This window comes from Camponotus floridanus, unplaced genomic scaffold (assembly GCF_003227725.1).
Source record: "Camponotus floridanus strain SB8 unplaced genomic scaffold, Cflo_v7.5 scaffold73, whole genome shotgun sequence".
In the NCBI taxonomy this organism is placed as follows: domain Eukaryota; kingdom Metazoa; phylum Arthropoda; class Insecta; order Hymenoptera; family Formicidae; genus Camponotus; species Camponotus floridanus.
Window position 1 is genome coordinate 828,734 of NW_020229842.1, and position 14,915 is coordinate 843,648.

General features: G+C 28.3%; 2 protein-coding genes across 3 annotated transcripts; both read left to right on the forward strand.

The window, feature by feature from the left end:
- Nucleotides 1-2,164: 2,164 nt before the first annotated feature.
- LOC105255600 (myosin heavy chain, non-muscle) lies at nt 2,165-6,757 on the forward strand. Of its 2 annotated transcripts, none has more exons than XM_011264979.3 (9): nt 2,165-2,280; nt 2,423-4,050; nt 4,232-4,340; nt 4,468-5,160; nt 5,289-5,515; nt 5,610-5,812; nt 5,934-6,208; nt 6,279-6,440; nt 6,525-6,757. In XM_011264979.3, the coding sequence occupies exons 2-9, from the start codon at nt 2,588-2,590 to the stop codon at nt 6,612-6,614; spliced, it is 3,222 nt and encodes a 1,073-aa protein (XP_011263281.2). In that variant the 5' UTR covers nt 2,165-2,280; nt 2,423-2,587; the 3' UTR covers nt 6,615-6,757. The 2 variants fall into 2 exon arrangements, with proteins under 2 accessions (XP_011263281.2, XP_025269743.1); XM_025413958.1 differs by having other exon boundaries at nt 3,228-4,050.
- Nucleotides 6,758-9,298: 2,541 nt separating this feature from the next.
- On the forward strand, nt 9,299-14,263 carry LOC105255599 (apolipoprotein D). The gene is made up of 4 exons (XM_011264977.3): nt 9,299-9,576; nt 12,866-13,094; nt 13,420-13,591; nt 14,004-14,263. Exons 1-4 carry the CDS (start codon nt 9,409-9,411, stop codon nt 14,188-14,190), a joined length of 756 nt encoding a protein of 251 aa, XP_011263279.1. The 5' UTR covers nt 9,299-9,408; the 3' UTR covers nt 14,191-14,263.
- Nucleotides 14,264-14,915: the final 652 nt, after the last annotated feature.

A 14,915-nucleotide genomic window follows, 5' to 3' on the forward strand; every position in this document is an offset into this window, starting at 1 on the left:
AAAAGAATTTATATATAATAAAATAAAATAAAAAATATTTAGCAATTAATAATAAAGTATAATAGATAAAATCAAAAAGTTTTGAAAATTAAGAATCATTTATTATCAGATCTCGTAAATAAATTTTATTATACGATTTAATTAAATCTGCTTGTGCATCGCTATTTTATGTGATTAATAAACGAGATATTTTTTAATTCTTAATTAACGCAATAATTATTTCAAAATAAAATATCAATTTCCGAGTTAATAATAAATTCAAAAAAACATTGATATTTAATTTGAATGTTTTTTAAATTGATTAAGAGATATATGTCAAATATAAACGATCGACTTTTTATAATGCACCCATCATACTCGGTCAAAGATTGATGCTGTTAGATACACGGTATAGCCTAATGTGATATTCATAATACAATATATCTATAAAAAGCTTATATATATATATATATATATATATATATATATATATAATATACATATATATATATATATCTTATATATAATATATCTTTCTCTTTCTCTCTCTTTTCCCATGCGTGTATTTCGCAACACGATACGAGAGTGCATGCGACACAAGACGTTTCACGGTGTACCTTAAGCAGGTGTATAATATTATACAAAAAAATATATGAAGTAAGTATTGTAGTCGATCGAGAAGAAGTGCATTTGCATTACGAAAACTTAATAAAGTGATATGTTAAAGAGCGTTGTTTGTCTTTCCTTTCATAATAGATATCTTATTTTTAGAATGCACGCAAGTATTTTTATAACCAAAACGCATAAGCCGCGTTTATTATTAACTAGCTTAAAAAATTTCAAAGGAAAAAGTGGCAGCACAAAAGATTTAAAAAAACTTCAATTGTAAAAAAAACTGATCTTGCACATAAAAAATAATCTAATCATTTTATTCTTCCACACTAATAAACAGAAAATAAAAAGAAAATAAAATTACTTAAAATTTTAATTAGAAAAAAATTTCAATTTGTTTTTCTTTTCAAAGCTTCTTTTCAAATTTCATTTTTAAAATAAAATAATTATGTTATTCAATTTCTTTATATAATGAGAAATTATTATTGCACTTTTTATATTTGAATTAAAAAAAATATAGGCGAAGAGAGAGATTATTTAGTCCTTCCATATAAATATAAAATTAAATTTTAACTTTGAATCTTTTCTCTCTTCCTTTTTTTATTAGATTAAAATATTTTAATGTATCTTTTGTAGCTTTTGACAAAATGTCTTTTCCAGTCTTAAAAAAAAACCCAGCACATATATATACATATGTATGTATATATGTATAAAATAATATAATTATAAAGAAACTTATTATACTATATATAAAAAAGCATAGCATTTTGTTTATATTTTTGTTTATATTTTCTAAAGGAAATTTACCTTTCAATTTAATTTTCTGATTTAACTCTGCCACATGCCGATATATCAGCATGATACTTTACATATTTTAAGCGCGATATATCGATATAGTTTAAGACTTTAAACATAATTATTGATAAATAAAAACGCGTTGCATCGCGTGTTAAAATGTTAATAAAAACGAACAATTTTTATAGTCATATTTTATAAATATATTCTACGTGATCGATATTTTGTGTATGTATATAAAAAATTGATGATAAAACTGGATACGACAATAATTAACAATATGTAGTTTTCAAAAAATTGGCGAAATAAGCAGAAATATTTTTATTTTTATAAAAAAATTTAGTTTATTATATATAAATTAAGGATCTATAAAACATAACATTACAAACTTTGTAATGAAAATATTAAATAATTGCAAAGTTTCTTACGACATTAATGATATTTCAATTCTGAGGATGATTGTCGAAAAATAAATTGTGCGTATATTATGTCGGTATACATATATATATACATATATGCTTATACAATAGTATTTTGTTGTATCTTACCTCGAATTTGAGTAGCTTTACCTCGAAAGGGATGTAAAAAATCACTGGACAAAGCGTGATTGAAGCCAAAAAAACGGAGAGAATTCGTCACGTCTTGAACTACGCCGATCTAACCAATGCGATGAAATTTGTTACGTTCGCGCCCAGCATAAACACCGCCATCTATTGGCACTTTAGTTACACTACCGCAATACTCGGAGTCAATGATCTGTGATGGGGACCGTCGCCATATTAGTAGTAAATAGTAAACTGTGGTCCATACGTCAGAAATGAATGAATGTATATGTGTGAATGATTTCTCAAGACTGTCAGAATCAGTCTCTATTGGAGAATACTCCTTAGAAATGTAATGTTTTCCTTCAATGGCGCGCGAGTGTCATTCAAGTTTGTTTACGAAATTTTCGCGATTGTTTATACCTGTGCGATGCGATTTGTTAAGGGCGGGAATAATTAATTATCACTTATAAGCTATACGCTTTGTGTTGCAGCTCTCAGTAAATACATTGCTTGAAAAGCTGAATCTAATCTTAACCTAGTCTAACCTCCACGGACTCTCCTGCAAATAGCAATGACAAGACCCCTTGTAAATATCGACTGATCGGTGGTGATCGCATGACAAATTGCAATCGGTGGCAGGGAATTGCAGATGGATAATGAGTGAGTCCGATGATACGGATGTCTTGCTCCTGATCCCGCCCGATATATTCCACGTCCCGTCTTCCGATTCGGACGCCTGCTCGAGTGATTCCGACAGGAGAGATTGCGGCAAGACCGGCGTCATTTCGGAGCTGGTAGGACACATGCAATCGTTGGAGTCCCGTATCTCTGCTATCGAGTCCAGAGATAACAGTCTCGACGCGCTAAACAATTCGCTGGATTCTCAATCAGTTTATCCTTATCGACAGACCTTGCCCAGATTGTCCGTAAGTCAAAGCACCAGCCTGCAAAACACTCCTATGAAACCTCACAAACCTTTGTCAGTCCCCTCTACTCCCAGTGGGTATTCGACGCAGAATTATACTAATCCGCTGAAAAATGAAGTGAAATCAGGATGCTACCTTTCGACAACTGCTATCTCTAATTTGACTACTACTAATACTCTCACTCGAGCTAAGCATGATACTCTAACATCGTATTCTGACTCGTTTGTGGTACCTTCTACTTCCTTGGGTACTGAGCTCTCGCATGCTACTGCTATGTCTGTGAAGAAGGAGTCCCATTTATCTCTTCGTCCAAATGATTGTTATACGAGTAACTTGTATCATAAACCTCACAATTCTTTACATTCAGCAGTATCTGCGACAAACTTACCTAATACAATAGGACAGAAGCCTACTCGTACTAGAATAGTGCAAGAGATGGAACTGTCGGAGGTTGATGAGTTGCTTCAAGAAATGGAAGCCACTGAATTGGAATTATCAAAGAGAATAAATAGCTCTAACAGATATCAATATTATAGTGAGTTAGCTCATCCAATATTATCGACTCAAAGTGTTGATGCTACAAATACTCAAGAAAAGGAAACACAACATAAGCTTGGAGCACATCAAAAATTAAATTTTCAATCATACAGCAAGGAGCCTCAAATCTCTGATACTTTATCAGCATTTTCCCAAAAGAAATCAAACAATGCATTCCCTGATAAATCATTGCCATATAGTGAATCATTCCAATTAAACGAATCTAATAAAATGATTTCTGAGTTTAAGACATGGGAACAAAATGTTCATCAGCCTACTTCAAAAGCAAATGAGCATACTATAGAAAACAGTATAAAAAGTATAGATCGTTTATGTAATGTATCATCTACTATAATTGAAAATGCTAAATCAAAAGAATCAATGTCAAATCAAAATATTGTAATGAAAAGTGAAGCAAGTACAAACAATGCATATATTCAATCCAAAGATTCTACAGATCCTTTATTACATGTTAGCGACTCAACTAAATTTTCTGATATGATGCCATTGAAAGCTGCACAATACAGTAATACAGAACATTTATTGGATCCTTGCAAAATGCCGCAACATAATGGAAATGTACATGACAACAGAGAAAAATCTGTACTTGCCAGAAATACTGTACATGTTGCTACAAACACGGATCCTCATTTAAGGTATTTTTATATATATATAGACATGAAATTTTTATTATATTTTCTTTTGTTTAAATATATTAATCATATTAAAAATATAATATCGCTGCTATTTAAAAAAAATTTGATTTAAGTTTTTGAAATAGCCAATTTTATTAATAATTTTACCTAACAAGTATTTTATTATAAAATTTACTTGTAGAAAGTATCAGCGAGTCTTGTCACTTTCGGATTTCTGGGAAACTCATCCAGCTAGATCACAAGAAGAAACGCTTAGAATCAAATTGGAAGAAGAAAAATTTCGTAGAGAGGTATAGTAAAAATGAATATATATATTTATTCCATACATATATATATTTATATATATTTCATACATATATATTTATATATTTATATTAATAGATAATTTATATTAATAAATGTATTTTTTGTTTTTAGCATTGTGAGCACCTGATTCAAGAACTTCAAAAACGATTGCTAGAACAACAAGAGAAAGTTGCAGTAGCAGTTAGAATCGATAATGAAAAAAATGTTTTGATATCTCAATTTCATGCAGCTTGGTCTAAATTAAAGCAACAAGTCGCAATACTAGAAGTGGAGCATAAAAACTCACAAACTAATCTGCAAAATATTACAGAGAAACATCAGACTGAAATTTCAGATCTTCAAACTCAAATCAAAGGGCTTGAAGAAAAATTATCAAAAGCTTTAGACTTGGCAGCAGGATATAAAGAGAAAAGTGACATCACGATTAAAGAAAAAGTTGATTTACTAAAAACTCATGCAGATGAATTAGAAAGTTATAAGTTATTAGTCCAAGAAGCAGAAAATAGATATGAACAAATAAAGATAGAATTTGACAAATTATTAGAAAAAAATCAACAAAGTGAGCAGACATTAAGAACTGTTCAATCAGAATTAAATAAAGAACGTTTGAAAGAGAGTGAAGTACGAAGTGAGATGAATGTCATTCACAAAGCGCTGGATACTTGTGAAGCCGAATTGACAGTGCTGAGACAAGAAAAGGAAAATTTACAACTTAAATTGAAAGAAGAGACAAACAGAAATTCTATTTTAGAACAAAAGAATTCATTGTTGCTTGTATCTATTGAGGACGCTAAGAAAGCAGAGGTAATACATCTGAAATGTTAAACTATTTGTAATTAAGTTTCAAATTTATATTATTATTATATTATTTTATATATATTTTAATTGTTTTTGCGACTTTATATTATTTTAATTGTTTTTATTTTTTTTAGAAATTAGCTAGAGACGAAACAAAATCTATTGTTGAACAAAAGGAAAAAATCAGGGCAGAATTACAGGAAGTTTATCAAAAACAGGTCGATGAAGTGGTGAAAGTAAAATTACAAGAATTTCAAATGCAACTTGATACTGCTGAATCAGAATTTTTAGAGGAATTGAAAACAAGACAGCAAGTTATAGCTGAATGCGCTGCTAGAAAGATAAAGGATGTTATTGATAAGTTCGTTGCATATACATTTTCTTATGTACAGTACTGCAGTAAAGAGTATACAAATTAATTTTTCAAAATATATAGACATATTGAATTTTTTCAGACACCGTTTAGAAATAAACTTGTTGGAAGAAAAGCATAAAGAAGAGAAACGATTGTGCGAACTACAATTAGCTCAAGCTTTACAAAGATCGTCTATACTAGAAACGCACTTAAATTCTCAGCGTGCAACAAAATCTCAACTTGCAGAACAACTGCACTCTGTTATGCAAAAACAATGGCAGCAAGCTCTACATATTATATCAGGTAACTCGTGAAATAAATTTGAATTTGTATTATTTTATTATTTATTAATATTATTATGATTATAATATTACTGTTTGCTTGATAGTGTTAGTATGTACAGATTGCAAATTACAAATTACAGGTGGTAATACGGATAATTTATCTCCGATTCAAAAAATTCATGCAAACAAACATTTTGACTCTAAGGAGCCTAAAAAGTCTGAATCAATGCCAAATTGTTATACTAGACTTTCTCAAGAACCGATAAGATATGCGACTGAGTCGTTAGAAACGCAAAATCCAATACAATTGCTTGAAGATCAAAACGAAAGCGTGATTACAATGAATTCTAATGACAATACACCTTTAACTAGTAGAAAGGAATCAAATAATGATCTTCGAAAATATGTGAAAATGGTAATTAAAAGCAGTAATTTTTTATTACTAATAATATCTAAAAGATCGAATACAAATAAATTGTTTACAGATTGCAGAAATGCAACTAGCAAAGGAAGATAGGGATTTAAAATCTAGAAGCAGCATATCAAGCCCACCGTTAGAATGCAGAGAAGTACCGCGAAAGCATTATTTAAAAAAGGAATTAAGTATAATGAGTGAAGATAGCATCATGTGGCAACCAACTTCCGAGGTTTGTTTATATGTGCAGCTAAAATTTTACGTAGTACACACACATGTGTATGTATTTATATATTTATGATAACTTTATTCCTAGACTTCGCATGACATTAGTGAACATATACCTCTTCCGCAAAAAATGATTACGAAATTAGATCAACAGAAAAGCAAGCCGCCTTGGAAATGACGTGTAGCTTATAATAATGACGATACCGAAGGTGTGGACGAACTCGACTAAATCTGTTAGATCAATTCGATGCAGTGTACTTAATTAGCAGTAATAAAGGAGATTTTATAAGCAAGAAATATATATATATATATATATATATACACACACATAAATCAATATATCTCTATATTTTACTATGAAAAAAATTTAATAAAAAAGAATTTTTTACAGATATTTCGATTTATTTAAATTCTTACACTTTTGTATCCTCTTGTCATTTTTTATAACGAGTATATAATATTTTTTTCGTAGATTAAACATGAGAGAATCAATGATAAAAATATCTTTCTTTTTCCAAATCATATCATGACATTAAGTTTTATATTTCTGATGACATTAAGCTAATTATCGATTTAACATTAATCTAATAATCTTTAAATTGTTAAATTTATATCTTGATGCATGAGTTTTCTGGTAGCAAAATATTTTCAGCGAGTAATATAGTATTCCTATATTGTCAAGCGTGTGTGGAGGAAAAGGATGTTTGATAAAATAAACATCCGAATGATAAAATAAGTATTCTTGATAAAATAGACTCAAGACCGACAAACTGATAACAGGAAAATTTATAGCGAGAATATAGCGAATTCATTTTAAAATGATGACCAGTCTTATATTTAAACATAATTAAAAAACTTTATGTATACAAGATATGTACATGGAAATTACGATCTAGTAAACAAATTACGTAATCCAATAATCTGCGGTCAATATATCAATAAAATTATTTATCCAATTCACCCTAATGATAAACTTCGTGGTATATTACTCACAGAAGCATGTCGAAACTCTTAAACTTAGAACTAGATGACCTGGATAATCAGATCTAAGGTCATAAATCTCTTAAGTCTTACTTTTTTGTCAAAATGACGTAAACGATAAATTTCGAGTTAAAATTAGAGAACGATTCATTTTTACATCATTAATAAATTTCAAAAAATGCTAATATAAAAGATAATATTTTAGTTTTTTATATGTTAATAAATAATAATGAGAACTCAGATTTTGATACAACGGATAATTATAAAAAAAATATATAACAAAAAAAATACTTAATAAATAAATTAAATAATAATTAAATTATACTTTTTATTATAAAGCTTCGAAAAAATAGATAAAAGTGTATATAATTTTTACATGTAGGCTTCAATATGTATAGACTTCAATAAAAAATTTTAGAACTTTCTTTCTATCTTAAATAATTATATAAACATGTCTTTATTTAAATAATTATTTTTTTTCTGAAAAATTAAAGCGACATAAATGTAGAATTTAAATGTAGGCTTTATATATAGTATTTAATAGATTTATTAAATCTATATATTACATTTTATATTATATAAATTAAATAAATTAAATAAATTTATATGTATCATAAATTAAATTATAATAATTAAATGTAGGATATATATAACTTATCAAATATATATGTTATTTATATAATTTTTATTAAAAATAATATATAACATAATCCATAAATTAATAATTATTAAAATTCTTATAAATTCTATATAAAAAAATTAGTTTTTATAGCAAAGGAGCTAATCAAGATTCATCATAGATGCATCAAATAACATTTTATATCGATATCATTATGTTCAACACGTTTGCTTCGCACAAGTTGTTGCATGCTGATATTATTCGAGATATATTGTTACTGAATCACCGTTAAGATCGTCTATAGTGAATAACAATTGATCGATGTTACGTACATGCAATATATATATATATATATATATATATATATATATATATATATATATATAATAACAGAATGCGGCGCTGCATGTTTGAAAACTTATGTTAAACTAAAGTGCCGCTCGCGCATCGATTATATTACTATCTTTTTATCCCAATAGCTTTGACAACTATAATTATAATTCCATAATTATATTCATTTAATGATTTGCTATATCTAATGCATTTTAGTTATTAAATGTCTATATGTATGTAATGTTGTTTAGTGATTAATGAAGATATTAATATTTTTTAATATTATAATATTAGATTATTAATTGAATAAATAATATCATTCTTCAACATACATACAGATATGTAAAGGAAAATAAATATTTCTTTCGAAAAACATTATATATCGATATAACTACATCGACATGCATTGTATTTAGATCATGGATCAAAATTAAATCTATTTATTTAATTTGGATAAAGTTTGTTGAATTGCTACAAACATATCGATGATCGTAAATCATCTCCGTTTATGTAAAATTGTCTTTATTTTTATGACTGCATTACAATCGTAAAATCACTTCGTCGATCATCATTTAGCACGTTTTATGAGAAATGACACGCTCGTAAATTCTACAATAATAATTTTAAAATCGTCCTATAGTGAAAGGGTTGCAAGATATTCTTGTGCATCGTATTTTTTGCTGATATCGAACCGGAAAATGTTAATAAGGAAACGAAACGAGCGAATCGCACGCAGCGCGAGCACGTTTCTTCAGCTATAAATGACGATCACACGCCTACGAGTCCTGGCGCCAGTTATGAGAATTCTATGCGTGGAACAAGTTGCCGATTGAAAACGAAAGAGCAGCAAGAATGCAAAGGGAGGAACGTGATAGTGGCCACCCCCTCTTCGTTCATGTAGTAATAGTCATGAGTCGCATCCATTCTTCGTGCGCTATGTACGTGGCCTTTAGTCGCCTCGACAGTCGAGAAGAAACCGTGTTGCGCGCAATCTCAGCTAGCTAGTTCGTGCGTGATCTCGTGAACGGAATCTGAATGCATGGCAAAGATGCATCCTGGTACGAGACGACGTTTGAGATTCTGTTGGATAACAATAGCGCTGCTCGTCGGTCTTCTTGTCAATGCCTCCGGCGGTGTTTGGAAGAGACGAGAGGATAAGACCAAGTGTCCAAAAGTGAAGGGCATACGCAACTTTGATATATCCGAGGTACGAGATTACTCGTCACCTACGCGGCGCGAGATCACTATAGTCGAGATAAAAAGTTTCACACATTTCCTTCTGATATGTACAATTGTCTTTCACAATGCTCTTCCGACTATGAAAGATTATTAAAAAGAGACTTCTATATTTATTTTATATATGTTTCTCTTTTTTATATTCTTTTGCATTATACATATATGTATATATTATTGCGCGATATTTTCATATAGATAGGTCAATAAATTAAACGTGCATATATATTTCCGAAAAACTGCACAGAAAAAAAATAAATATCAAATTAAAACTTATATACTTAAACTAATGCGTTCGTTATTTCGTATATACATAACAATTTATCTTTTTGGAAGAATTTAATAATTTTAAATTTCAACAATATTATAGTCTTATTTTAATATTGTAATTGTCACCTCAAGAATATATAATTATTTAATTCTACTTTAAGAAAATTATAATCTTTGATTTAAAAATGTTATTATCTATCTAACATTGTTTCTTTTCTACTCGAGAAAATTAAATCTTAAATCATAAGAATATATTTTTCTCGATTGAACTATATAAAATGGCTTCATTCGAGTAAGCAATTATTCAAGCAATTATATTTTTCTTTAATTAACGCAATATAATCTCATTTCAAGATTTCCATGTTAAAACTAAATATATTTTCAAAACAAGAATGTTCTTTTTTTCTGAGTGTGGATTTTTACAGTTACGAATTATACAAATCATTTTTGCGAACATATCAATGTTTTACTGTTGTAATTATAGATTCGCTTATTTTTCCTCACTATGCTTTTTTATTTCTACTAAAAAATGTTAATTAAAATATGTGGAAATAGAAGATATAAAGTGATCTGGAAATAGATGAGATAGAAAGATATTCTAAAAGCAAATATTTTTAATTTATATAGTTTAACGAAGAATTAATTTGCCGAAAAATATATAAAAAATATATAAAATATAAACAATATATATATATATATATATATATATTGTTTATATTTTATATATTTTTTATATATTTTTATATATATATATAATAATATTTTATATTATATATATATATATATATATATATATATATATATATATATAATTAATTCTATATCTGTGGAGAAAAATTTGTTACTATAAAATTAGTTCTTAGTAATTAAAATTTCTTGATATAATTACAATTACTTTTATATAAATCGCAATTAATTTCTCCGTATTATTTGTAACATTTGATATTGTCCAATAATTTATAACGCTTTTTGCTGATTGCAATTTAAATTCATAACTTTGTTGCATAATTTCACTGTTATTTACGCGGATACATTGTTTGATGTGTTTCATTCAATACATGATATATTACTATGAAACAATATGAAGTACACGCATTGATATATTATCCACTGTTGATGTGGCTTTGAAAATGGATATAATCAATGAACATTTATATCGTTGTCGAATATGTCGGTCGAATATTAATTGCACAGAGTGCAATCCATGACTATATTTATTAGGCGCAATATGTCGGGTTTGTGTAATAGTAATAGAGATTATTATTTGTCACATAATTAACAATAGTCGGTGTGAGATGAAATAGAACATAATAATCCCTATGACGTTGACATTCCTATCGATAAACCGCAATTCTACGCATGATGCATATTGCATCATGTTATTAACTTTTCGATAAATTTTGAATTAGATATATGGGATTAATAATTACAATTGAACATATTAATAATTGTACATATATGAAACTAGCATATTTTTCTGTGAAAATTCATAAATTATTAGGAATCTTAATTTCATTTTTAATAGTTCTTGACAGTTGAGAGAATTAATTTTGGCCATTAAAAAATTGCAATCAGTAGAACAAAGACATCAAGCTCACGCAGTTTTGCCTTCTGCGAAACTTTCTTTATTATTTTTCGTCAGATTTTATGCCAGTTTCATACACAAATGTAAATATTAAATATAAAAGATACAGTATGATTATTTTAATTAATAAATAAATTCAATAAATAAATTGATAAGTAATCTTAATAATAAAAACTATATGTATACAATATGATTTAGATTTTTTGTTTGTGATTATAAATTCGTCATATTATGCAAATTTTGCATATTTTATTTTTGGTTTAAATATTCATTTTTTAATTAGAAAATTACAACTAATCAAATTATAAAAAATATTTACGGCAATTCTTTAATAATGAAAAATTGTTTTACTATAAATCGATAACTTGTTGTAAATTCAAATATACTATTTAAAAATTGCGAGTGAAGCGTATCTCTAATGTATATCTAATGTTCAATATAAAGTGTTTATAATTAATCATCTAATAAATTTCATATAAAACAAACACATATAATATATAAATATTTATAATTTTATTTGATGTATATCATTCATATATATAGTAGTTCCAATTTACTGGCCTTGCATTTGCAGAGATTCTCTTTTCAGGGTAATGTTTAGCAGATTTATTTTTAGATTGGAAGACTATTTCGGGACATGTGCTACGTATATATGATATTCTGCATACAACCAACTTCCGTTGAGTTTCTTTTTTTTCAAAAATAATGATAAATACACTTCAAGATGAAATAAAATATGTGTGTGTCAATTTTTAATCTTTATATTTCATTCTCATTTTAATCCTTGCGTTTGTTTTTCAAAATTACAGAGTAAACGGAAAATATAAAAATCATTTATACATTTATTTAGAGACTGAATTTTAATTTCTTTTACTAGACATATATACAGTGCGTTTTTAAATTTTCGAATAATAATCTAAAACTCTTATTTGATGAATAAATTTAAGTAATTTATTTGTATATATTTTCATATATAAGAAGAAGTATTTTTTCTTAAATATTAAGTATAAGAATGTCTTTTCTTCTCTTCTAGCAGAATAATAATGAGTAATATATATTTTAGGAAGAGTACATATAGTTAATTATATAATTGACTTTTAATTATTAATTATATATAATTTTTTATATACAATGCATGTAAAAAAAGTTACATTATACAATAATTTGAGAAATAAGATTAAATAATTTTTTAAGAATAAGGACAAAGCGATAATCATTTAAGAAATTTCTTGAAGTAGTTAATGCTATTTACTATTGGGTGCGATCGCTTGACCTGTACAACACATGCATTCATTATCATGTTTAACGCGAAGAAAATCAACGTGACGTGTGTGAACGAATCCATTTCCAGGTGTGACTTCGCGTCTACATACACTCGCACATAACAGACACTTTGCACTTCTTACAGTTTCTCGGATTGTGGTACATAGTACAGTACTACGCAAGCTCAGAAGAAGCTCTTGCGTACAGATGCATGAGAGCCGAGCTCTCGATTTCGCCCGAAAATGCCGAAGTTACTATGAATTTCACTTACAGCTTTACTGATGATCCCATTAATGAGCTACTCGTTGGTAACATCACATGGAAAATTCCTTCACCGGACTTACCTGCTCATTGGATACACGCTGAGTTTCCGTGTAAATAACTCTATTTGTCTTTAATTAATCTAATTTTTTTTACTTTTCGGCGCATTGTTATATTATCGGAGAAATATTTCAATTAAAAATTTTTTTTTTTAAATCAAATTAATGTTTTTCCAATTTTTTAATTATTTTATAATAACATTAAATATAAATGTTTGTTTTTCTTTCAAAATTCTCCAGCTGAAAAATATTTTCTTATGAAATTGTTACAATTCGATTACATCGTTAAAATACATATTGAATTTTTTTAAAAATAGTGCCAAGAAAGAGAAAGCTCATACATTACAATAATTTAATATAAAAATTTAATATATTTTAGATGAAGGGGTATACAATACATATGTGTTAGATTCAGATTATAAATCCTGGGCCTTACTAATGCATTGTGCTGAAAAGAGCAAAAGTCCACGATATTTATCTAGCTTGATTATGAGTCGCGAATCGAGCCTTGGGACAAACGTCATTTCTTATCTTCGAGAGAAACTGCCTAGGTACATTTATCTTGTTTTATAATATTATTGCGATTAGAGATTTCTTCAGAACTTTGTCAGTTGAAAAATCTTTCAATGTGTGTGTGTGTGAATATCGATAATATATTTCAAAATGTTATGCTAGTTAATACAAGACCTCTCTCATAGTCTACATATATTTTGAATCATTGATTTTAAATATCGTATATTTTCGAGATGTTTTATCAATAATATTTCTTTCTCTGTTAAAAGAAAATAGATTTATTATTTTCTTCAAAAAATAAATTAAATGTTTTCTTCAAAAAATAAATTAAATGTTTTCACCAAAAATAATCTTTCCCATAATAAAACGAATTATTTAAATTAAACTGCAACATATTTACTATTATTTTATAAGATTATCAAAAATACATTTTTCCTTTTTAAAATGTAGATATGACATCGATTTGGAATATATGTTTCCTATGGATCAAACACAGTGCAATAAAACCGACAGTTTGGAAGATGTGCTTGTACCAGTGTCGACATCAACCAAGAGAGACTACGCCAGCAGAAGACATCCGTTAAGGCGAAAACATAGACGTCAATTGCAAAAAAATATAGACAATGTAAAAAATTGATACAAAGAACATAAATGTAAATTGTCTTCAAATTAAACACCTTCATTACTTTGGGCTAATTTTATTAATTCAATTAACAACGTGTGTTATAATACTCTTCGTCTCTTCCTCTTATTTATAATTACATAATTGTAATGAACTTGTTATTGTTTTCTTTAGACCCGTCGTCTCTCTCAACATCTTAGCACAACTCACCCAAATTAACCGACACACACGTGCAACAGCACGTACACGTAATCACGATCACCATTATCATCATCAACATCATCATCATCATTATCATTAGCATAACAGTCGTCAGATTATCACTCAACGCACCTAGTACTTAATTACTGGATATGGCAGCTACAACTTATAAGAAATATTACAAAATCACTTGTGACTCATTCTCCTCGCGCTTTCACAACGTTTTATGCATACGTACGCAATCACACCGAGGCGGACAATCCTTTTTTTTCTTTTTTTCTCGTGAGTGTCCCATTACTCACTTACAAATTCATATCTGGCTCCGTTAAAATCGGTTCTGTCCGGTATTAGCGTCGTCGATCCTCGCGAGCGCGATATTCCGACTTCCCCGTCGTTTGCGTTTCTGAAATATATAATAATCAAGTGTGCGCTTTTGCTACACGGCCAACTCGTGCATAGTCTTGCCGTGATCGCTCAGCGTGCAGAATAGGAAGAACGCACCCCGGGGGAGTAAGACGCGCGCCTAAGTTCGCTTATGT